This window comes from Leucoraja erinacea, chromosome 31 (genome assembly GCF_028641065.1).
Source record: "Leucoraja erinacea ecotype New England chromosome 31, Leri_hhj_1, whole genome shotgun sequence".
Lineage (NCBI taxonomy): Eukaryota > Metazoa > Chordata > Chondrichthyes > Rajiformes > Rajidae > Leucoraja > Leucoraja erinaceus.
Genome location: NC_073407.1, coordinates 15959654 through 15983525, shown reverse-complemented (window position 1 = coordinate 15983525; position 23872 = coordinate 15959654). Strand labels below are relative to the sequence as shown.

Genomic DNA, 23872 nt, shown 5'->3' with positions numbered 1-23872 from the left:
CCTCTCAACCCCATTATCCTGCTTTCTCCACATAACCCCTGACAATCTTAGTAATGAAGAAGCTGTCAATCTCCGCCTTAAAAATATCCATTGATGGTCTCCACAGCCGTCTGTGGCAATGAATTCCACAGATTCACCACCCTCTGACTAAAGACATTCCTTCTCATCTCTTTTCTAAAGGTATGTCCTATTATTTAGTGAGGGAATGTGAGCGAGTGAATGAGTGAGAGTGAGTGAGAGTGAGTGAGTGAGTGTGAGTGAGAGTGTAAGAGGGAGTGAGTGTGAGGGTGAGTGTAAGAGTGAGTGTGTAAGAGTGAGTGAGTGTGAGCAAGTGAGTGAGAGTGAGTGTGAGTATGAGTGTGAGTGAGTGAGTGTGAGTGAGTGTGAGTGAGTAAGAGTATGAGTGAGAGTGGGAGAGTGAGTGAGTGTGAGTGAGAGTATCAGTGAGAGTGAGTGAGAGTGTAAGAGGGAGTGAGTGTGAGAGGGAGGGTGAGTGTGAGAGTGAGTGTGTAAGAGTGAGTGAGTGTGAGCAAGTGAGTGAGAGTGAGTGTGAGAATGAGTGTGAGTGAGTGAGTGAGTGAGTGAGTGAGTGAGTGAGTGAGTGAGTGAGTGAGAGAGCGAGTGAGTGAGTGAGCCTAGGTGACAGTGTGGGGAACCAGAAGCAGGGTGGGGTCAGTAGAGGCCGTGCGTCTCGATGCCAATACTTACCCTGGCAGCTCCTTCCGTTGGCTAGCAGTCGATAACCAGGGGGGCACAAGCACTTGTAGCTGCCCGCAGTGTTCCTGCAGTCATGTTGGCAGAAGTTCCAGGTCTGACACTCATTGATATCTACAGTAAAAGAAAAGCACACACATGCAGCACACACACACACACACACACACACACACACACACACACACACACACACACACACACACACACACACACACACACACACACACACACACACACACACACAGTGCATACACACACACACACACACACACACACACAACAATCAGCCAGTGTTTAAGAGGGAACTGCAGATGCTGGAGAATCGAAGGTTACACAAAAAAGCTGGAGAAACTCAGCGGGTGCAGCACCATCTATGAGCGAAGGAAATAGGCAACGTTTCGGGCCGAAACCCTTCTTCAGACTGATCGGGGGCGGGGGTGCTACAAGAAAGGGAAAAGGAGGAGTTGCCTCTGGTTGGGGGATGGGAGGAGACAGCAGGGGGGCTGAGGAGGGGGAGGAGACAGCAAGGACTAACAAAATTGGGAGAATTCGATGTTCATGCCCCCGGGATGCAGACTCCCCAAACGGAATATGAGGTGCTGTGCCTCCAATTTCCGGTGCTGCTCGCTGTGGCCATGGAGGAGACCCAGGACAGAGAGGTCGGAGACGGAGTGGGAGGGGGATCAGCCAGTGTTGGCCATCCAAATGACTTCAGAAAACCTCAACCACATCTTTACTGCAAGAAGAATTTTTACTTTAATTCTTTACTGTCTGACAAAGCATCGCAACCAGAAATGTCACCTATTTATGTTCTCCACAGATGCTGAAGATAGACGCACAAAGCTGAAGTAACTCAGTGAGTTAGGCAGCATCCCTGGAGGAACGAAATAGGTGACATTTCAGGTCAAGATCCTTCTTCAGACCTGAAACGTCACCTATTCCGTTCCTCCAGAGATGCTGCCTGACCCTGTTGAGTTACTTCAGCATTTTGAGTCCATCTTCGGTCTAAACAAGCATCTGCAGTTCCTTCCTACGCATTTTCTCCAGAGATGCTGCCTGACCCACTGAGTTACTCCAGCATTTTGTGCCTTTCTTTGGTACAAACCAGCACCTGCACTTCCTTAGTTTTACACTTCTTTACCACTTGTTTTCTTAGCTTTGGCCTCCGGGTGTTGTATACCAGGTTGTGATACAATCCAAACAGCGCTGTGCTTCTAACAGATATCAGTGATTGGAGGCCCAGACCTCCCAGGCCACACTATTCTCGCTACTACCATCAAGAAGAAGGTACAGGAGCCTGAAAACCGTGACCACCAGATTTAAGAACTTTTTTTTCCCCCATCAACCATCAGGCTCTTGAACATTGCATGTTCTTATCTTATAGAAACATCTAAAATTATAAAAGGACTGGACAAGCTAGATGCAGGAAAAATGTTCCCAATGTTGGGCGAGTCCAGAACCAGGGGGCCACAGTCTTAGAATAAAGGGGAGGCCATTTAAGACTGAGGTGCGAAAAAACGTTTTCACCCACAGAGTTGTGAATTTGTGGAATTCCCTGCCACAGAGGGCAGTGGAGGCCAAATCACTGGATGGATTTAAGAGAGAGTTAGATAGAGCTCTAGGGGGCTAGTGGAATCAAGGGATATGGGGAGAAGGCAGGCACGGGTTATTGATTGGGGATGATCAGCCATGATCACAATGAATGGCGGTGCTGGCTCGAAGGGCCGAATGGCCTCCTCCTGCCCCTATTTTCTACGTACCACACTAACCACTACCTCAGCATCCATGATTTTCTATGGACTGAGTCTTTGGTTGCATTAAGGACTTTGTTTTTTTCTTGCACTGGTATTATAGTCATCTATAGTTATTGTTACAGTGTAGTCATAGTTTAAACTAAGCTACACGATGAAAAACGGTTAATTCCAACACAATGTGTCAGTTTATTCCAGGAAAGTCTGGGCCGATAGTTCACAGCTTATGTCCCGGTTTAAAATGGTTTGCCACAGGAAGAAATCCTGGGAGATAAATAAAGTGAACGAGGCTTGGTGCCTCTGTGCCTCGCTCCAATGCAGATGCAGGCAAAAGCTCTATTGACAAATAGCTCCACCTGGTGGACATCAAGCCTGTGTCGGAAGGAACTGCAAATGCTGGTTTACACCGAGGACAGACACAACATGCTGGAGTAACCCAGCGGGTCAGGAAGCATCTCCGGAGAAAAGGAATAGGTGACGTTTTGGGTTGAGATGTTCTTAAGACTGAGTGAGGGGAGAAACAGAAACTAGAGGTATGAAAGGGTTCAGAACAAATCAGAGCCGGCACTGATGACCAAGGACGGAGTCCACAATGGTTACTAATTAAAGGTAGAGCTGCACCTGGGGCCACCATCGTGGGATCCACCTTACCTTGGTCATCAGTGCCGGCTCTGATGTGTTCTGAACATTTTCATACCTCTATTTACCCCTCTCCCCTGACTCTCAGTCTGAAGCAGGGTCTCGAGCCGAAATGTCACCAATTCATTTTCTCCAGAGATGCTGCCTGACCCGCTGAGTTGCTCCAGCATTTTGTGTCAAACAGGTGGCTTGACCAGGAGTTGCAGGGAAGCGCATATGTTTTTCATTTCTGTGTTTAAGAAGGAACTGCAGATGCTGGAGAATCGAAGGTTACACAAAAAAGCTGGAGAAACTCAGCGGGTGCAGCAGCATCTATGGAGCGAAGGAAATAGGCAACGTTTCGGGCCGAAACCCATAAGGGTTTCGGCCCAAAACGTTGCCTATTTCCTGAAATGGTTCCCATTCTGCTCGAAATGTTGCCTATTTCCTTCGCTCCATAGATGCTGCTGCACCCGCTGAGTTTCTCCACCTGTTTTTCATTTCTGTCTGATGAAGATTTTCTCCCAGGATAGCTGCCAGCTTTACATTCTCAGGTACCACACACTCCTACACTACATTTGGAGTTTTGGGTCCATTTTATTTTATTCATTTTTCCCCATCTTATTTTTATTCTTTTTCTTTTTAATTCTCAGTCAACTCTTTTCCTTCCTATACTTTCTTACCCCCAAATGCCCATTGTGTGGAATACGGAAATAACTGCTGTACACGCACACACCAGCAGTTATTCACAGGATGCACAAATCTCCATCTACACTTCACTCTGCCTCAGAAAAGCAGCCAACGTTATCAAAGACTTGTCCCACCCCGTCACTCTTTCTTCTTCCTGCATCCAAAGATGCAGTGAATTGAACGCGTGGACCATCAGACTCGGGAACAGCTTCTTCCCCTCTGTGATCAGGCTACTGAACAGTCCTTCCATGAGCTTGGGTACCGCCTGAATCACCTCTACCTCATTACCAATATGGGGTCAAGAAAAAGCACTCACATCGTGGCCCTGTTTCCACTAATCTTTCCACCACATGCATAGGAAGCATAAGAAGTGCAACAGACACCATTGTATGCAGATGCCGAGAAGTGTGTGCAGCTCTGTCTGAACAAGTTCTAATCTTATGTGTGGACTCGACAAGAAGATTACGAATATTGTACTTTTGTTTAAGGCACTGATGCGCCACAATGCTGAGAACTCCAGCCTGCACTCTCTATCTTTCTCTTTGCTCCACATATCGTACTTGAAGCTGGCTTGATGGTATCTGTATATAACATTATCTGATGTGATTGGATAGATGCAAAGGAAAGTTTGATACAGGTGGCACTAATAATGCTAAATCTAGTGTAGCCAGGGTTTAGTTGCCCAGCTCTTGACGTGGTGGCAGTGAGCCACAACCTGGGCCTGCTGCAGTGTGTGTGGTGAAGAGTGTTCCAGGGAGTTGATGCTGTAATGTAGTGGAAGGTGAAGGGGAAAGTCTGAGGCCCTTCTTCAGACTAGAGTTGACTTGGCGTGACCACCTCTACGTTATACACTCTGACCTGGCCTTGTGTGACTGGGTCGATGGTCAGAGGTCAGCCTCGGTTGGCGATGATGCTAAGGAAATGGATTCTTGTCGAACTGAACCCGACTGACCATTGCTGACAGGAATACTCACCCATACACCGCCCATTTCTCTCCCTGTACCCCGTGGGACAGGGCTTCCTGTTGTCCTGTACTGTAAATTCCCTGTTGGTCTGCCAGCCCAGCCAAGTGTAGAAGGGATTGACCTGGTTCTGGCCGTTCTGTTGGATGTGGCTGATCTGCCCGATGGAGACCAGTTGGGGCCTGAAGTTGATGATGGCACTGTTGTTCTGCCTCAGCTTTTCCAGCCCGGCACAAGACTTGGCATCGGCCAGCAGCTGCTTCCCCGGAGGGCACACGCACTTGTAACTGCCCACCAGGTTGTGGCATCGGTAGCCACAGGGCTTGGGCTGCTGCTGGCACTCATCCACATCTATTGCAACAAAATACATTGTTTAGTTTAGTTTAAGAGATACAGAACGGGACCAGGCCCTTCGGCCCACCGAGTCCGTACTGACCGGTGATCCCCGCATGTTAACACTATCCTACACACACCAGGGACAACGTACATTTATACCAAACCAGCAACCTATAAACCTGTACAGCTTTGGAGTGTGGGAGGAAACTGAACATCTCTTCAGCTATTAATTGGCGTGAGGAGACTTGGTGACATCAGGTTGGAGGCAGTAGGTATTGATCAGACCATTTAAAGACCAGAATAAGACTGGCCTGAGGTGACATCCTTTGCCTATCTGTTTAAGCTAGTCCCATATCCCTCTAAAACTTTCCCATCTACGTATCTGTCAAAATGATGTTTAAATGTTGTTATTGTACCTGTCTCAACTACTTCCTCTGGTGTGAAAGTTTGCCCCTCAGCTAACTTTCCCCTCTCAACTTAAACCTATGCCTTCTAGTTCTTGATACCCTACCCTGGGTAAAGGATGGTCCACTCACCCTATCAGTTCCTCTCACGATTTTATACATCTCTATAAGTTCACCCCTCAACCTCCTGCACTACAAGGAATAAAGTCCCAGCCTGTCCAACCTCTCCCTGCAGATCAGGCCCTCGAGTCCTGGCAACATCCTCGTATATCTTCCCTGCGCTCTTTCCAGCATAACGGCATCTTTCCAACAGCAGGGTGAGCAAGACTGGACGCAATACTCCGAGTGCGGGTTCACTATCGATGGGGCTTTTACCCCCCGAGCCCGCTCTCGGTCTCGGCTACTCACCCAGGCACGGCCTCCCCACCCCCTGCGAGCGGTAGCCCCGTGGGCAGATGCAGCGGTAACGGCCCACTGTGTTCTCACACTTCTGGTTGTAGCGACACATGTGGGTCCCAACTTTGCACTCGTCGACATCTACAGAAAGGAATATTGGTCACAGAGCTGGGAGAGCAGGATATTCCGGATGCATAAGGAAGAGGAATAATCAAACGTCACACACACACACACACACACACACACACACACACACAATGGCTTTGGAACATCAGAGCAGGAAGGTCGTGGTGAGGTTTGTAGACAGCTGGGCTGCACTGTACAGTTCTAGTGACCACACAAGAGAGGGCGCAGAGATTTACATGGGATGGAACTATCTGGCTGGGCTGCGGTTGTTTCCTTTGGACCAGGTTTAGGTTTATTATTATCGCATGTACCGAGTTGCCGTGAAAAGCTTTGCTATCCAATCAAATCAGATAGTCCCGTACATAAATCAAGCCAAGCTCAAGTACAACGGGGAGAGCAAAGGGAAAGATGGAGTGTGCAGAATATAGTTCTCAGCGTTGAGGTGTACCAACCAGTACCACAGTCTGCAATGGGGTAGAGGTGAATCAGACAGGACCCAAGCTTATTGAAGGACGTGATAACAGAGGGGAAGCAGCAGTTTCATAATCTGGTGGTGCGCGCTTTCATGCTTCGTATCTTCTGCCAGATAGGAGCAAGGAGAAGGAATGGCGCTACCAATTGGGAAGGGCTCTGTACCAAGGGTTTTGGGTGGGGGGGGTGGGGTGGGGGGGGTGAGGTGGGGTACTCACCGCCACATGTTCCTGTGGGTAGCCGGATGGTGCCGCGGGGACAACTCTCGAGGCAGTGGTAGCCCCCCTCTGTGTTGCGGCATTCCTGGTCTGGGTGGCACACATTCATGTTGCATTCATTGATATCTGTGTTTGGAAAGAAGGAATCCCTCAGTGACCATCAGTTAGTTGCAGGCAATTGGGACTAGCCCACTTTGCCAACTTGGTCAGAATGGACAAGGTGGGCCGAATGGCCTGTTTCCATGCTGTATATTCCATGACATTGTCAGAATAAGAGGTTATAATCACCATGAAAGATATAATCTAGGGAAGGCCTGTGAGGTGTTGAAGGCTATCAAAGGTTCTAACCAAAAAAAGATACAAAGTGCTGAAGTAACTCAGCGGGTTTGGCAGCTTCATTAGATTTTAGAGATATAGCTCGGCCCACTGAGTCTGCATCGACCCTATACACTAACCGACACACACTAGGGACAATTTTACAACTTACTGAAGCCAATTAACCTGCAAACCTGTACGTCATGGTGCGTGGGAGGAAACCGGAGCACCCGGATAAAACCCACATGGTCACAGGGAGAACATACAAACTCCGTGCTGACAGCATCCGGAGTCAGGATCGAACCTGGGTCCCTGGCGCTGTAAGGCAGCAACTCTACAGTTGCGCTTCTCTGCCAGAAGAAATGGATAGGTGACGTTTTGGGTCAGGACCCTTATTCACTCTGTTAGGTTTGAATGGACCTGTTTGCCTTTGTTGGGGATTTCAGATTTAGGCATCACCAGTACATCCTGATTGCAGGACAACTTCTTTAGTCAGAGAGTGGTTAGAATATAGAACTCACCAACACAAAGGAGAGTTGTACTAATGGATTCCCAAGCTAAACACACGAGGGGAATAGTTTTAGAAGAATATATTGATAGGAAGGTGGGTGGAGGCTTATGAGGAGCATAAACTGGCATGGACCACAGGCTCCCAAAGAAGTAACGGATTTGTAGGTTAATTGGCATGGGTTTGTATACTTGGTAAACGTGAAAATTGTCCCTAGTATGTGTTGGCTTGTGTTAATGTGCGAGGATTCAAACAAGAGGACATGACTTCAGAATTAAGGGACAGAAGTTTAGGGGTAATATGAGGGGGAACTTCTTTACTCAGAGAGTGGTAGTGGTGTGGAATGAGCTCCCAGTGGAAGTGGTGGAGGCAGGTTCATTGGTATCATTTAAAAATAAATTGGATAGGCATATGGATGAGAACGGAATGGAGGGTTATGGTATGAGTGCAGGCAGGTGGGACTAAGGGGGAAAAAAATAGTTGTTCGGCACGGACTTGTAGGGCCGAGATGGCCTATTTCCGTGCTGTAATTGTTATATGGTTATATGGAGGATTTCTGATCAGTGCGGACTCGGTGGGCCGAAGGGCCTGTTTCCACACTGTATCACTAAAACTACAACTACTTTGGGCGAGGGAACAGATACTCACCGACACAGCGCTGGGCCAAGAGCTGGAAGCCAGCCTCGCACGCACACCAGTAGGTGCCAATGGCATTGAGGCAACGCTGATGACAAGGAGGGCTGCTTGACTCCTTGCACTCGTCAACATCTAGAAGGGAAAATACAAAGAGAAATAGGCTTTAAAATCTACTTTGGTGTTGACCCATGTCAGTGGCTGCCGAGGAGAGGAGCGGGGCTCAATGATCTCAGATAGGACAGCGATGGGGCAGCAGAACAGGCTCATGTGCAAAGAGGAAGGAGAGAACTATATCAGATTAATATCTTCCTTGATCTGGGGATTATCTAATGGATATGCTTCTCGGACATGAGGTCCAGGGCCAGGATTGGGTGTGACGTTTCTCATGGCAGGATAACCCTGGTTCTGTTAACATTTGAAAAGGTACCTCTCCTCGGCAGCCAGTTCATTGGCTATATTTAAGAGGGAGTTAGATGTGGCCCTTGTGGCTAAGGGGATCAGGGGGTATGGAGAGAAGGCAGGTACGGGATACTGAGTTGGATGATCAGCCATGATCATATTGAATGGTGGTGCAGGCTCGAAGGGCCGAATGGCCTACTCCTGCACCTAATTTCTATGTTTCTGTGTACGCAACATGTACGCAGATGCCGACAAGTGTGTTCAGCTCTGGATGAACAACTTCTGATCTTGTGTGCGGAGTCGATAAGATGAAGACCTCCAAGGTTTTGGAAAAGTTTTGTTGATTATTGTCACGTGTGGCGAGGTACAGTGAAGGGCTTTTTTGATGCGTGCTATCAAGTCGACAAAAAGACTATACATGATTACTATCAAGCTGTCCACAGCGTACAGAAACTGGATAAAGGGAATAATAACAAGATAAACTCCAGTAAAGCCTGATTCAAGATGGTAGGGCAGGATCGCTCTCTAGTTGGTGATAGGATGATTCAGTTGTTCCTGTCCCTGAAGCTGGAGGTGTACATCATATCTGGTATCAGGAGGTATCTGGAGAATCTGTAGATATCTCGTGGTAATGTTGGGTAGCTGTCTCACCTCCGTGTTAGCATTTGAGCCTTCTGGTCCCACGCCAGTGAGCTGGGCTCCAGGGAAGTATTGAGGGTCAGCAGTCTAACAGGAGCCACGATAATTTCCGGTCTGCCACATCAGCTGAATGCAAAAGAACTTTGAAGTGGGGTGGGGAGTTTCCCCATGTTTCACGGGAATATTCACCCCACAATCAATATCACAAAGCATCGATTATATAGCAATTATTTTTAACTGCAGGAGCTTTCAGTGCTCTCCTTAACTGATGGACTTCCAACATGATGATGATGATGATGGTGATGATACTTCATTGTCATTTGTACCGAGCTAGGTACAGTGTAATACAAAGTACACAAAAGAGTTATCACAAAGGTGCCGACAAAGCTACAAAACGTACTCATCCCTTCTTTGTATCTCCGGGTCCCTCTGAGTTCTCAACAGCCACCCCTCACCGGATCCCCTTTTCAGGATTGAATCTTAAAAGGACATTATTGGCTGCCAAGCACATTGCAATGACCAGGAGTTATGAAAGGTACCGCAACGTGTTTCACTCTCTCACCCTTGCAAAGTTCAGTTGCACGCTGTAGATTTTCACCAATGCGATACTTTGTGAGTCAAGGAGGTTTAATCAATGTTAATTGTGACCTCCACGCAACGGGTGAGAGCGAGATCTCACCTCAGACAGGAGAAACGTGGATATCAAGTGAGGAGGAGAGAAAGGGAGAGATGTGGGGGAGGAAGGAAGAGGGCGCGGATGAAAAAGAGAGGAGGAAATGGCAGAGAGAGGGACATGGCAGCAGGGATGGGCCATGGTACACGCTGCATGAAAAAATCCCAGAGTATCATAAAGGACATTTCCCACCCCGGACACTCCCTGTTTGAACTGTTGCCGTCAGGCAGACGGTACAGATCTACAAGGACAAGGACAAACAGACTAAAAAACAGTTTTTTCCCCACTGCTATAAAAGCACTAAATGTAGCCGCCAAGGAACGCAGGGGCGATACATACTAAGGGACTGTGGTACACTGTGAAATCAACAGAAGGATGGAGGGTTGGGTGTTTACGCGTGCTATTTTCGTGATATTTATTTTAGTTGTTTATCTTTTAATATTTTATCTTGTATGTATCGTTAGCTTTTAGAAATGTTTGAATGGTGCACTGACTGGCTGACATTTTTAAATTTCGTTGTACATGGTTCATGTTACAATGACAATAAAGAAACTACTACTACTACAGGAGAAGTGCAATGGAGGAGGGGCAGGGACATGGAGGTGGGGGAAAGGGTAAGAGAAGGGACAGGATAGAAGGGGAAGAACAAGGAGAGGAGGGTGGGATGCTGACCCACACTCATCATTGGTCATGAGGGGAAGGTGTGTAGGCAGTGGACAAGTTGATAAGTTCTGGGAGCAGAATTAGGCCATTCGGCCCATCAAGTCTAGCCCGCCATTCTACATGGCCTGGTCCCATTGTTCTATGACACAGTACATCACCTCACCAGTTGGTTACCAGTGGGTTAACTTTCCCTGACAGACGACTAATCCTTTAACATTGTTGCCATGCCAAGCAGAGTCCCAGTACCTTCACAGCCAGGTCCTTTCGCAGACCGCCTGAAGCCAATTCCACAATGGACCATGCAGCGGTATGAACCTGCCTCGTTCTGACAGTCTTGACCAAAGTGACACGTGTGCGTCCCGCGCTGGCACTCATCTAAATCTGCCAAGTAAATAGAAAAGGTATACATCAAAGGAAGAGAATGCTGCTGAGAGGGTAGAGTTGGAGGAGGCTGGGATTAACACCAGCACACACTGATTGACTGGTTCCTCTGCTACAAGTTCTATGCCATTGCCGGTTAGGGACCCTTGTCTTAGCACCATGGGCTCTTTCTCCTGCCCAAGTCACTCATTAGTGAGAACTGTCATTGGATAGAAGAGTGCAGAGAAGGTTCACCAGACTGATTCCTGGGATGTCAGGACTGTCTTATGAAGAAAGACTGGATAGACTTGGTTTATACTCTCTAGAATTTAGGAGATTGAGAGGGGATCTTATAGAAACGTACAAAATTCTTAAGGGGTTGGACACGCTAGATGCAGGAAGATTGTTCCCGATGTTAGGGAAGTCCAGGACAAGGGGTCACAGCTTAAGGATAAGGGGGAAATCCTTTAAAACCGAGATGAGAAGAACTTTTTTCACACAGAGAGTGGTGAATCTCTGGAAGTCTCTGTCACAGAGGGTAGTTGAGGCCAGTTCATTGGCTATATTTAAGAGGGAGTTAGATGTGGCCCTTGTGGCTAAGGGGATCAGGGGGTATGGAGAGAAGGCAGGTACGGGATACTGAGTTGGATGATCAGCCATGATCATATTGAATGGCGGTGCAGGCTCGAAGGGCCGAATGGCCTACTCCTGCACCTAATTTCTATGTTTCTATGTTTCTATGATAGAGGTCTTCAGTCTTCAGTGCCACGGGTAATTCTGACTCTCATCTGAAAGCCTGTGGACAGAGGAGGTGGACATACCAAGAACACACGAGCAGCTGCTGAAGACCAATGTGTGTGAGTACGTTGATGGGAACAGACACGACAAAGGGTCAACACACTGACCTCAGGGGAAATCCAGATTTTCTGCAGAAATAAAAGGAAGCACGAGGCAGATGTGACCAGATTAGATGAGTCATCTTGGTCAGCATGGATGTTGGGCCGAAGGGCCGATTTCAGTGCTGTATGACTCTATATAGGAAGAGGAATAGGCCTCTAAGCCTCTTGTGTCTACTCTGCCAGAGCATGAGATTTTGGATGATTCCTTGATTAGTACGGGTGTCAGGAGTTATGGGGAGAAGGCAGGAGAATGGGGTTAGGGAGAGATAGATCAGCCATGATTGAATGTGTTTTCCTGGGGCAGTTTACACCCCAGCGGTATGAAATGTACTTCTCTAACTTCAAGTAACCCTTGCTTTCCCTCTCTCTCCATCCCCCCCCCTTCCCAATTCTCCGACCAGTCTTACTGTCTAAGACTACTCTATATTGACACTGGGATTGTCAAACGGGCCCCATCAGCGACTGCACTACCTGAGGAAACTCAAACAGGTCTCACTTCCCACCAACATCCTCAGGACTTTTTTTACAGGGGCACGGTGGAGTCTGTACTCACGTACTGCATGAATACGTGGTACTCCAACTGTAACTGCTCAGACAGGAAGTCTCTGCAGAGGGTAGTGAGGGGAGCAGAGAGGATCATTGGCGTCTCCCTGCTCTCGGTACAAGAACTGTTCCAGAGCCGCTGCCTGAAAAAAGCACTGAGCATAGCAAAGGACAGACTGCACCCCCTCCACACACATCTAGATCTCCTGCCATCAGGAAAAAGATACCGCAGCATCAAAGCCCGGACAACCAGACTGCTAAACAGCTTCCTGCCACAGGCTGTGAGGCTGCTAAACAGTCACTCCACCTGATTCTGCTGCTTTTGCACTGACAATTTAATAACTGGCACTGAGTAATAACTCTGGCACTGGCTCAGGTCACTTAAATCAGCTGCTCTGGACATTTTATGACTTTTTTTAAATTGTATTTTAATGTTGCTTTTTTACCTGCACTTTTTAAAAACTATTCGTACTGTTTTTTATCAGGAACTGGATTGTTTTTATTTATGTGTGAAATGTTTAAGTTTTTATGTGCGATGCTCCGGTATTCCCTGAAAAACGTCTTCTCATTTTGCACTGTACAATTTGTTGCTTTGCATGATGACAATAAAGAATGATGATGATGATGATGATATCTCTGTTTGTTTTTGTTGTTACCTTCTCCCAGCCAACAATGATCCCTACATTTCCCTTGATCTCCATTCCCTTTGTCCTATTTTCACACCTTACACTTCCTTATCTATGTATCTCCCTCTCCCCTGATATCAGTCGGAAGATGGGCCTCGACGCGAAACGTCAACCATTCATTCTTTCCAGAGATGCTGCCTGCCCCGCTGAGTTCCTCCAGCATTTTGTGTCTATCTTTGGTTTAAACCAGCATCAGCAGTTCCTTCCAACACATTGAATGGCGTAGACCTGATGGGCCGAATGGCCTGATTGTGCTTCTAGCACATGAACTTAAGATCCATCACCCCAGTGCCACCTCTGCACTGTCTCCATATCCCTATTCCCTATATCCTCAATCCCAGGTCTACTCCACATTGATTCATGAAGACGGGGAAATTGAAGAACCTCAGCCTGGCCTCGAGTAATGGGGACCTCATTCCTCGGACGAATAGTTCAACTTTCGCACACAGCTTCAGGCAGGAGAAGCAGGAGACATGTCGCTTTAGAATTGTGGTAGACTCTGGGACAATTTCACAATTGAATATGAAAAGCTGACCTCGAGGCAACTGCAGATCCATCCAACGACCTTTTCTATTTTTATTTAATGTAAGCCTCCGTGACAACTAGAACCTACCTGCACAGTACGAGTCTGAATCCAGTACAAATCCCTCGGGACACCGATCTCCTTTGGAGTCTGAAACATTCAGCAAGAGAGATTCAACAACAGGCAATCAGTGAGAAATCCAGTCGTGAAAAGAATGATTTAAACACCTCCCAATGTGCGATTTATTTGCACTTTCTTTACCATCCCCGCTCATATCCCTGGTTGGGGAAGATTCATTTTTCAAGCATTTAACTCGCCATAGAGTCGTAGAGCTGTGCAACAAGTAAACAGGCCCTTCAGCCCACTTTGCCCATGCTGACCAACTTGGCATATTGACCTAGTCCCACTTGCTTGCATTTGGCCCAGAGCACTCTTAAACCTATCCTATCCATATACCTATCTGAGTGTAGACAAAATTGCTGGGGAAACTCAGCGGGTGCGGCAGCATCTATGGAGCGAAGGAAATAGGCAACGTTTCGGCACGAAACGTTGCCTATTTCCTTCGCTCCATAGATGCTGCTGCACCCGCTGAGTTTCCCCAGCAATTTTGTCTACCTTCGATGTTCCAGCATCTGCAGTTCCTTCTTGAACATACTACCTATCCGAGTGTGTTCTAAAAGTCATAATGGTGTCTGCTTCTTTAGGTTCCTCCGGAAGCTCATCCACATATGGACGACCCACTGAGAGGAGAGGACCCAGGGAAAGAATCTCAAAGGAATTCACCTCCGAGGGGTATCTGACTGCACCAAAAACCTATTATACATTTTCCTTGATCTCCATTCCCTTTGCCCTGTTTTTACACCTTCACACTTCCTTATCTATCTATCTCCCTCCCACCCCTAACGTAGTCTGAAGAAGGGTCTCGACCCGAAACGTCACCCATTCCTTCTCTTCAGAGATGCTGCCTGTCCTGCTGAGTTACTCCAGCATTTTGAGTGTATCTTGGGTTCCACCAAAAAGAAGACCTGATGTTAAGAATCCATCAATTGACAGCCCACGGCAATGTTGCCTTGACATTTGCCAGCAGGAGACACTCAAAGCAGAGGGAAATGGTAGGATTATGAGGTTGCAGTGAGGTGTGCCGCAGAGTCCTGGCCAATACTGGCTGTTCCCTCAGCTGGAATCAATGGAGCTGGGGATCTGCCCTACTGCTGTTTGTGACCTTGGTGCTTGCAGTCTGGCTGCTATTTCCTCCTATGTTAATTCAAGGGGTGAAAGGCAATTTGGGATGCCCTGAGAGCATGAGAGACAGGGTATAGAAATGTTATCTCTCTTCCTGTCTAATAGAGTATGCAGACAACTCTGAGGCTAAGTTTTCTTGATGTTGTAGATTCATTTACCAGACCATATGAGCGATAGACCTAACATTCAACATCTAGAAGAGTCAGGTTCCATCCCCAGCCTTTTCCCGCTGCATGGTACTGCCCACCGTCAATAAAGGTCAATAGTGAAAAGCTTGGACCACTTCCCATATCTTTGGACACACCCCTCAGCAGAGCTGCCAGAGACACCAATGATGTGATTGACCATTGAAGGGATCCACAGGGGGCACTGCCTCAATAAGGCAGCCAATATCATCAAAGACCCACACCACTCTGGCAACGTTCCCATCTCACTTCTACCATCGGGGAGAAAGTATACAGGAGGAGTCAGAAAACCGTGACTTCAATGTTCAAGAACAGATTCTTCCCACAACTATCTGGCTCATGAACACTGCCTAACACATCTCAGCAATTAGGATCTTTTATCGACTGTTTCTTTGGTTGCATTCTGGACTTTGATTTTGCACTATTAATGTTACCTAGAATTAAGTTTCATTTTGTTTATTGTTTACTTATATACTGTATGTTTTGTGTTTACAGGCCTGTTAAGCTGCAGCAAGAAAGAATCGTATTATTCAATCAGTCTGAAGAAGGGTTTCGGCCCGAAACGTTGCCTATTTCCTTTGCTCCATAGATGCTGCTGCACCCGCTGAGTTTCTCCAGCATTTTTGTCTACCTTCTTATTTTTCAATTGTTATTGACAATTAAACATTCTTGACTCTTGCCCGCTATCTTCCACACACCACAGCAGAATTATGGTTGTAGACCTCAGACCTGCATAAAATGCTTGGCTCTAGTGGGCAGCAGGAGCCTCGGAAGCCTCCAACTAATACTGAGACTTTCTATTTTAGTGGACTTCAGGGGAAAACTAACACAAAGAGAAAATGCCAGATATTTACAGAGAGAATTAGATGACAGTTTCTACTCACCTTTCCTGAAGGAGGTTGTGATGTGGAAGCTCAGTTCCTCTGTTGCTTCGGAATAGTAGACAGAGATATACTCAGCCTTCAGGATCTGTAGGACAGAGGTCTGGCGGCCCAGTGTAGATTCATACACAATGGTGTGGTTGCATTGAAAGGAAATGGGCGAGCCGTCTTGGAGGAGCATTTGGTTCGACCAGCCGTAGAGTTGCCCAGGACCGGTCTGAACGTACCTTTCACTGAAGTCCTATGTTAAAACAAGGAAGACCAGAATGAATCCAGCCTGATATTCAGAAGCACATGAAGCACATTCAACAGGTATTCGTGGAGTTCAGGTTTTCTGTTGCGGTCAGTTCCACCAAGAATGAACACCTTCTATAGATTGGGCCAAGCAAACATTTAAATTAGAGAGCAGGTATCTCTTCAGCCTTGTCAGACATTTAATGATGAGATTGTAAACTTAACTCCGTATTCATGTCCATTAATAATGCCGTAGTCAAACAGCACGGAAACAGGTCCTTTGGCTCAACTTATCCAATGCCAACCAAGATGCTGCAAATAAGATCACCCCCTCACCCATGTGTACTCCAACGAACATTTTTCACACAGAGAGTGGTGAATCTCTGGAATTCTCTGCCACAGAAGGTAGTTGAGGCCAGTTCATTGGCTATATTTAAGAGGGAGTTAGATGTGGCCCTTTTGGCTAAAGGGATCAGGATGTCTGGAGAGAAGGCAGGTACAGGATACTGAGTTGGGTGATCAGCCATGATCATATTGAATGGCGTTGCAGGCTCGAAGGGCCTACTCCTGCACCTATTTTCTATGTTTCTATAGACGGTTAGTTACTGACTGATGGGACTAGCTTAGATGGGGCATCTTGGTTGGCATGGGTGGGTTGGGCCGAAGGGCTTGTTTCTGTGCTCCATGACTCGATGAAGCCAACCGCATTCAGAATAATACTGAAGAAACTTTCTTCATTCCCAGGATTTGATCACTATTGGCAATATCAACATTTATCACCCAGCACTACCTCCCTGTGGATGTAATTAAGATTCAACCACACAGGAGAGAGTGATCAATACAGGCCTGGTAGCTACGGCCAATATTAATGACCTGACGATGCAGTGGCTGCATGCTTATTGTTCCAGCTTCTCGCATTTTAATTCCAGGTTAATTTAATTACTGGAACTTAAAACTCCCAGTGCATTAGTGGGATGTGAAGTCTCTGAATCCGTTATTGAAAACTCTGGTTGCTAGTGCACTCATTTGACCACAGTGTTGAGGACAGCTGATAGTTGGAGAACATTGGATAGTTGGCTGGATTTGGGATAGAGAAATACTCAAGGAAAAGGGCTACAGCTATGGACAAGGAGGGCCAAAGGGCATGTTTCCATGCTGTGCTACGGCTCCATGTCTATGACCAGATGCTTTGAAGCAGGTCTCAGTACAATTACATTTAAAGTTAACATTTTCCATGCAGGACGGAGAAAATGCCTGAAATTTGTTCTGAAACACAATGTGATGAATGACAAATAGAGAACATTGTGTTATTAACTGTGAAAGGGTGCAAGTAACATCAGCAGGAGGGTTAAAGAGATATACTCGCCTTCACAGTGATGTCTGCACTTGCTAGCATTCTGGGGACATTCCCATTGATCACAATGTCGAACAGGAGCACTCCCTCTGCATCCACGCCACGGGAGACGTGCGTCATTCGGAGGACTTCACCTGAGCATCGGAAAAATGTTTCAGTTCCAACATCTTCATGAGCACTCAGTGTAAGGGGACCCTATCTCACTTTAACACCCAGCCTTTGTTATAAAACGTGGCCATGAACAGCGGGATCGCTGACGTAAACTGAGAAAATCAAAAGAGTGAATCACTTTTTGCCGATCGGAATACTCCTCCTGTTGTTAGCCGCAAGGGCCTGTCCCACTTGGGCGTCATTTGCGTGTAATTTACGCGGCATCATTTACGGGTCACGACGCACGATGCGCTTGCGTGCTCATGGTGCGCGGCGACGTAGGCAGTGACGCGCGGTCGCCCCCGAATTATGGGATGTACAAAATCTTCGTGCGCTATCTGCGTGACGTGCCAATGATGCCCGAGTGGGACAGGCCCCTCGCTCTTCACATCCAAATGAGGCACCGTTTCTCTCAAGAACTGTCACTAGGCAGGGAACATTTCCAAGGATGTTGCCAGGATTCAAGGGCCTGAACTACAAGGAGGGGTTGGGTAGGGTAGGACTTAATTCCTTGGAGCGCAGGAGGCTGAAGGGTGATCTTATAGAGGGGTATAAAACCCTGAGGGGAACAGACAGGGGAAAGCACACTTTCACCCACAGTAGGGGGATAAGAATAATAGAGGACATAGGTTTAAGATGAGAGGGGAAATATTTAATAGGAACCCAATTGGTACATTTTTCACACAGGGAGTGGTGGGTATAAGAAACGACAAGGTAGTCGAGGCTGGTACTACAACAGCATTTAAAAAATATTTGGACAGGTACGTGGAAGGGAAAGGTTTAGTGGTCTGCATCGGCAAGTTAGCATTTCTTTGGGGCACTCACCTGTTGCAAACTCCACTTGTGATTCCTGCCTGAAAACCCCCTTTGTCAGTGAGAACCCGTTTGCGGTTCCTGGTGCTGGGTTGGCGACCGACCAGTAAATCGGGGTGAAGGTGGAGGCCAACACCCGTATCAGAGGGCCTAGAACAAGGAGGCACAGTCAGAGGAGTAACACCAAACACATGCTGTCTAGTAAAGCAATAGTTTCAAAAGATGAACAATGAATAACAAAATGGCATCAGTGGGGGGGGGAAACCACAATTGACGTGTTAGATAAGTTACTGAACAGGGTGCGGAAGAGGTTTACCAGAATGCTGCCTAGATTAAGGGGTATCAGCCACAAGGAGAGGTCAGACACACTTGAATTATTTTCTCTTCAACACTGGCGATTGAGGGGAGACCTGAGAGATGTCTATACAATTATGAGACACAAAGATAGGGTAGAGAGGCAGAACCGATTCCTTGGGGTGGGAATAGCAAATATTAGAGGACATATCTTTAAGGTGAGAGGAGAAAAGTTTTAAGGAGACGTGCAGGAGAAATGGTTGGTGCCTGGAACGTGTTGCCGGGGGTGGCGGTGGAGGCAAATATGATAGTGGCATTTAAGGGGCTTTTGGATAGGCATGTGGATATGCAGGGAATGATTGGACATGGAGGCAGAGGAGATTAGTTTATCTTGGCTTTATGTTCAGTACGTACATTGTGGGCCGAAGGGCCTGTTGCTTTGCAGTACTGTTCTATGTTATTATTAGTACACATTGACCAGGTTTCCTTGTCACAGGAACCGTGACTATGCTCCCGGCGTAACATTGGGTTTGGGTTAAGAAGCATAATTTCCTCATGCAATCCAAGTTGGACATTGCAGGTCCTGTGTCAGTCTCGCATCCGGGGTGGATTTGACCCCAAATCAAGAAACTTCAGAAAAAGTTGGAGGAACCATTGGTAAGAGATGTCTCTCGCGGGTCAAAACCAGAGTGGGATGTGGCGGTGGTCAGCTTGATGAGGATCAGGCAACTGATTGAGATAAGAGTAAATGATGTAGGAAGTGGCTGACAGGGAGGCACAATGCCGGTGACACCCATCCCCCACCAACCACACCATACCAACCGATTGTAACGGGCAGGTTCTGGACGATGGCCTGAACACTTGTGATGCCGGTGGCCGAGTTCTCCGTCACGTTAGCGTCCAGGAATGCGACTCCAAATTCCTTGTTGTTGATTATTCCAATCAGGCTTCCTCTGGCTCTCCCAGGTACACCTGCAACAATGGACAGGTCTATTTTTAAGAGCCCTATCTAGCTCTCCCTTGAAAGCATCCAGAGAACCTGCCTCTGAGGCAGGGAATTCCACAGACTCACCACTCTCTGTGAGAAAAAGTGTTTCCTCGGCTCCGTTCTAAATGGCTTACTCCTTATTCTTAAACTGTGGCCCCTGGTTCTGGACTCCCCCAACATCAGGAACATGTTTCCCGCCTCTAGCGTGTCCAAGCCCTTAACAATCTTATATGAGTGAATGTAAAAGTGAGATAATATAGAACCAGTGTGAATGGGTGATCGATGGTCGGCATGCACATGGTGGGTTAAAGAGTCTGTTTCTATGTTACATCTTTCAACCAAAACACCGCTTGCTTTGAAACCAGTCCTGCCTCACTGCCCCACAGACAGAGGAAGCGTTGTACACCCTTGTCACACAAGAGTTGAAGCTGTTGATAACCATGTTCACTATCTGTGATACCAGGCCCCCCCTCCCCCCGCTCACTCTCACACACACCTGCGCACGGGTCCAGGCCGCAGCTGGCGGTGTCCGAGTCATCGCCAGGGCAGGATTTGCCGTTGCCGTTGGGGGCAGGGCTGTCGCACCTCCGTTCTCTCAGCCGCTTGCCCTCGCCACAGGATGCCGAACACTCACTCCACGGCTGCCAGGAGCTCCACCCGCCATTCACTGCCACAGACAAGGCCAACGCAATCAGCAATTCATGGCGTGGCCAAGGAGAGAGAGAGAGAGAGAGAGAGTCATTCAGCACGGAAACAGCCATTCCTCAGCCCACTTGCCCAGCTGAACAAGTATTTTTAAGGCAGAGACTGACAGATTCTTGATTTGTAAAGGTGTCGGTTATGGGGGAAAAAGGCAGGATATTGGGGTTGAGAGGGAAAGATAGATCAGCCATGATTGAATGCAGGAGTAGACGCGATGGGCCAAATGGCCTGATTCTGCATTGATGACTTATGAACGTATCAAGATCCTGCTATCATTGCTGATAATCATCTTCTGTGATACCACCCACGTTTAGTTCCATCTGCAAGGTTATTAATTATGCTCTGTACATTCTCATCCAAATCGTTGATATAAACCAAACAAACACCATTGATCCCTGGAGACCAACACTACAAAGCCAGTTGGAAAAACAACCTTCCACCAGCACCCTCTGCTTTCTTTCACAAAGCCAATTGTCTATCCAGTCGCCTAGCTTTCTTTGGATCCCATGTGATCTAATCTTCCAGAGCAGAGTCTACTATGCAGAACCTTATCCAATGCCTTGCTGAAGTCCACTTAGACAATGTCTATGGCTTTGCCCTCATCAACCTTTTTGGTTACTTCTTCAAAATACTCAACCAGATTGGTAAGAAATGATCTCCTACATGCAACACTATCTCCAATCAGTCTATCCAAATGCATCTACTTTATCTGAAAGATAGACACAAAATGCTGGAGTAACACAGGCAGCATCTCTGGATAGAAGGAATGGGTGACGTTTCCGGTCGGGATCCAGATATATCATATGAGTGCATCAAGGAAAAACTGACGGAGAGCAGAGACTTTCAATGGGCAGCGTGTGTTTGAAAACAAGTTTGACAAGGTATCTTTATAATTGTTTTATGAAAACTAATGTACATGTAGTACAATATGAAAGTTATTATGTACAATGCTATTGTTACACGACTATGGGGAAGAGATGATTGTTTAAATCTTGCAGAAAATTGGCTTAATTGCCTTAGCATGTAGTCAACACGGCATAACCAGGGAAGATCTGATGTACGATAGCATTACCGACTAGCTTTATAAATGTAGCCAATAGTTAACAGTGAAGAATCAGCAGGAAAGGCTGCATCTCTGGAGAGAAGGAATGGTGACGTTTTGGGTCAAGACTCTTCTTCAGACCAGCTTTTTGTGTCTATCGTCAGCGTAAACCAACCAGCATCTGCAGTTCCTTCCCACACAATAGTTAACACTGTTTGAAGTGGGTTCTGAGCTGCAGTTCCCATCTTTGACCAACAAGTGGTGCAATTGACCAGGAGCTGAGTGGGAACATGAACATCAGACAATTTTGCATCAGGTTCAAAGTTATTAATCTGCTTTCATGCCCATAAGGAACTGTGAGAGAGCATTAATGTCCAGATGAACAAAATGCTGTGTTGTATTTTACAATATTTTCTCTCATGTTATTAAGAAGTCTGTTGCTTAGCTTGATGTCATTGTTAAGGTGAAAGGGATAACATTTAAAGATGTGTGGGCCAAGTTTTTTCAACTTTTTTTTTACTGTAGCTACTTTTATTTCTCACCACCCAACTCTTTCCCTTTCCTTATTAATTTATTGGTCATTCTTTGCTGAAATTCAAAAATGTTCCCAAACTGTGTTTACCTCAGCATTCCTTGACCTCTCCACTCCTTTCCTTCCCCCTCCCCTCCATTCCTCCCCCTCTTTCCACTCCCCCCCCTTCTCCCCAATATTCCCTCCCCTTCTCCCCATCATCCTGCCCCATCATTCCCACTCTCACCATCCCTCCCCCTTACCCTGCTATTCCCTCCCCCTCTACCCACATTCCCACCCCTGCCCCAACCCTCCCCCCCATCCCCCCCCCTCCCCCCACATCCCCACCCCTGCCCCAACATTCCCCCTCTCCCCCCATCCCCACCCCCTCCCCCCACATCCCACCCCCACCCCCCACATTCCCACCCCTGCCCCACATCCCCCCCTCTCCCCACATCCCACCCCCTCCCCCCACATCCCCCCCTCTCCCCCACATTCCCAACATTCCCCCCCTCTCCCCACCATCCTGTCTCCCCCCACTATTTGTCGCCCTCTCCACATTCCCCCCCCCTCCCCCCACATTCCCACCCATCCCCCCACAATCCCACCCCCTCTCCCATCATTCCCTCCCAGTTCAGCCCCCGTGTATGCGCTGTGCTTACCCGGGCACGCCCCAGTGCCACATCTCTGCATCTGTACGTGGGCTCCAGAGCAGGTGTTGCCGCCGCTGGCAGGAGGGGGGTTGCTGCACGCCCGGTGGCGCTTGCTCTGCCCGCCCCCACAGGTCCGGCTGCATGGAGTCCAGACGCTCCAGGAAGCCCACTTCCCATCCACTGCCAACACAAGGGAGACAGACCCGAGTCATCAGGACAGGAGTAACGCTCCACCTCCATCACCTACCCTGCTCAATACTGAACGGCCCCTGTGTGAGTTTACAATCCCCATTGATGACCGCTTGTGGCACCCTGCTGTGCACAAGATGGCTGCCGGATGGCCTGCATCACAGAAGTGACTTTACGTCAAGAAGATCCACCGTGGAATCCCAAGCTCGGACACTCCGCCGAGTAATGATGATGAGCATAGAACAGCACAGCAACAGGCCCTTCGGCCCACAATGTCCATGCCACACATGATCCCCAAGTTAAATTAATCTCATCTGCCTGCATGTGATCCATATCCCTCCAATCTCTGCATATCCAAGTGCCTATCTAAAGCCTCTTTCACACCACTGTCGTATATCTGCCCCCACCACCACCCATGGCGGTGTGTTCCAGGCACCCACCACTGTGTAGAAAAACATGTCCTGCGCACCTCCTTTAAATTCTGCCCCCCTCATCTACATTCTAGTCTTTGATATTTCCATTCCGGGTAGAAAGGTTCTGGGCGTCTACCCTAACTATGCGTCCCATAACTTAATATTCTTCTATCAGGTCTCCATCTCAACCTCCGACGCTTCAGAGAAAATAACCCAAGTTGGGCCACCTCTCCATGCAGCTAATACCATCTAAACCAGGCATTATTCTGGTAAACCTCTTCCGCACCCTGCCCATTGCATCTACATCCATCCTGAAATAGGGGGACAAATGCACAGAATGCTCCAAAAGTGGCCAATAGTCCTGGGTTTACAGTAACAATTGATCTTGTGTAATGTGTAAGAGGGTGGAACATAGAACAGTACAGCAATGACTGTGCCTAAAATGATGCCAAAACCATCACTTATCTATCTGCACATAACGCACGCCCCTCCATTCCCTGCTTATCCAGGTACCTGTCTTTTCAATACCACTAACGTATATCTGCTTCAACCACCACCCCCAGCAGTGTGTTCCTGGAACCCACCACGCTCCGTGTAGACTAGTGCGGATGGGACATGTTGGGTCAGTGTGGGCTTGTTTCCACGCTGTGTGACTCTATCTTGGCCCACCCCCCACCATCAGCCCAGTGGA

General features: G+C 47.6%; 1 protein-coding gene across 1 annotated transcript in view; it reads right to left on the bottom strand.

Moving 5' to 3' along the window:
* Positions 1–23872, bottom strand: part of LOC129711986 (hemicentin-1-like) — a 238407-nt gene that overhangs the window by 8457 nt on the left and 206078 nt on the right. The window contains exons 90-102 of the mRNA XM_055660084.1: positions 22589–22759; positions 20168–20338; positions 19506–19655; positions 18402–18539; positions 17439–17560; positions 15842–16079; positions 13621–13680; positions 10766–10900; positions 8158–8277; positions 6687–6812; positions 5884–6012; positions 4748–5086; positions 709–828 (exon numbers count right to left, since the gene is read on the bottom strand). Coding sequence (XP_055516059.1) covers positions 709–828; positions 4748–5086; positions 5884–6012; positions 6687–6812; positions 8158–8277; positions 10766–10900; positions 13621–13680; positions 15842–16079; positions 17439–17560; positions 18402–18539; positions 19506–19655; positions 20168–20338; positions 22589–22759 — 2019 coding nt within the window. The remainder of the gene's footprint in view (positions 1–708; positions 829–4747; positions 5087–5883; positions 6013–6686; positions 6813–8157; positions 8278–10765; positions 10901–13620; positions 13681–15841; positions 16080–17438; positions 17561–18401; positions 18540–19505; positions 19656–20167; positions 20339–22588; positions 22760–23872) is intronic.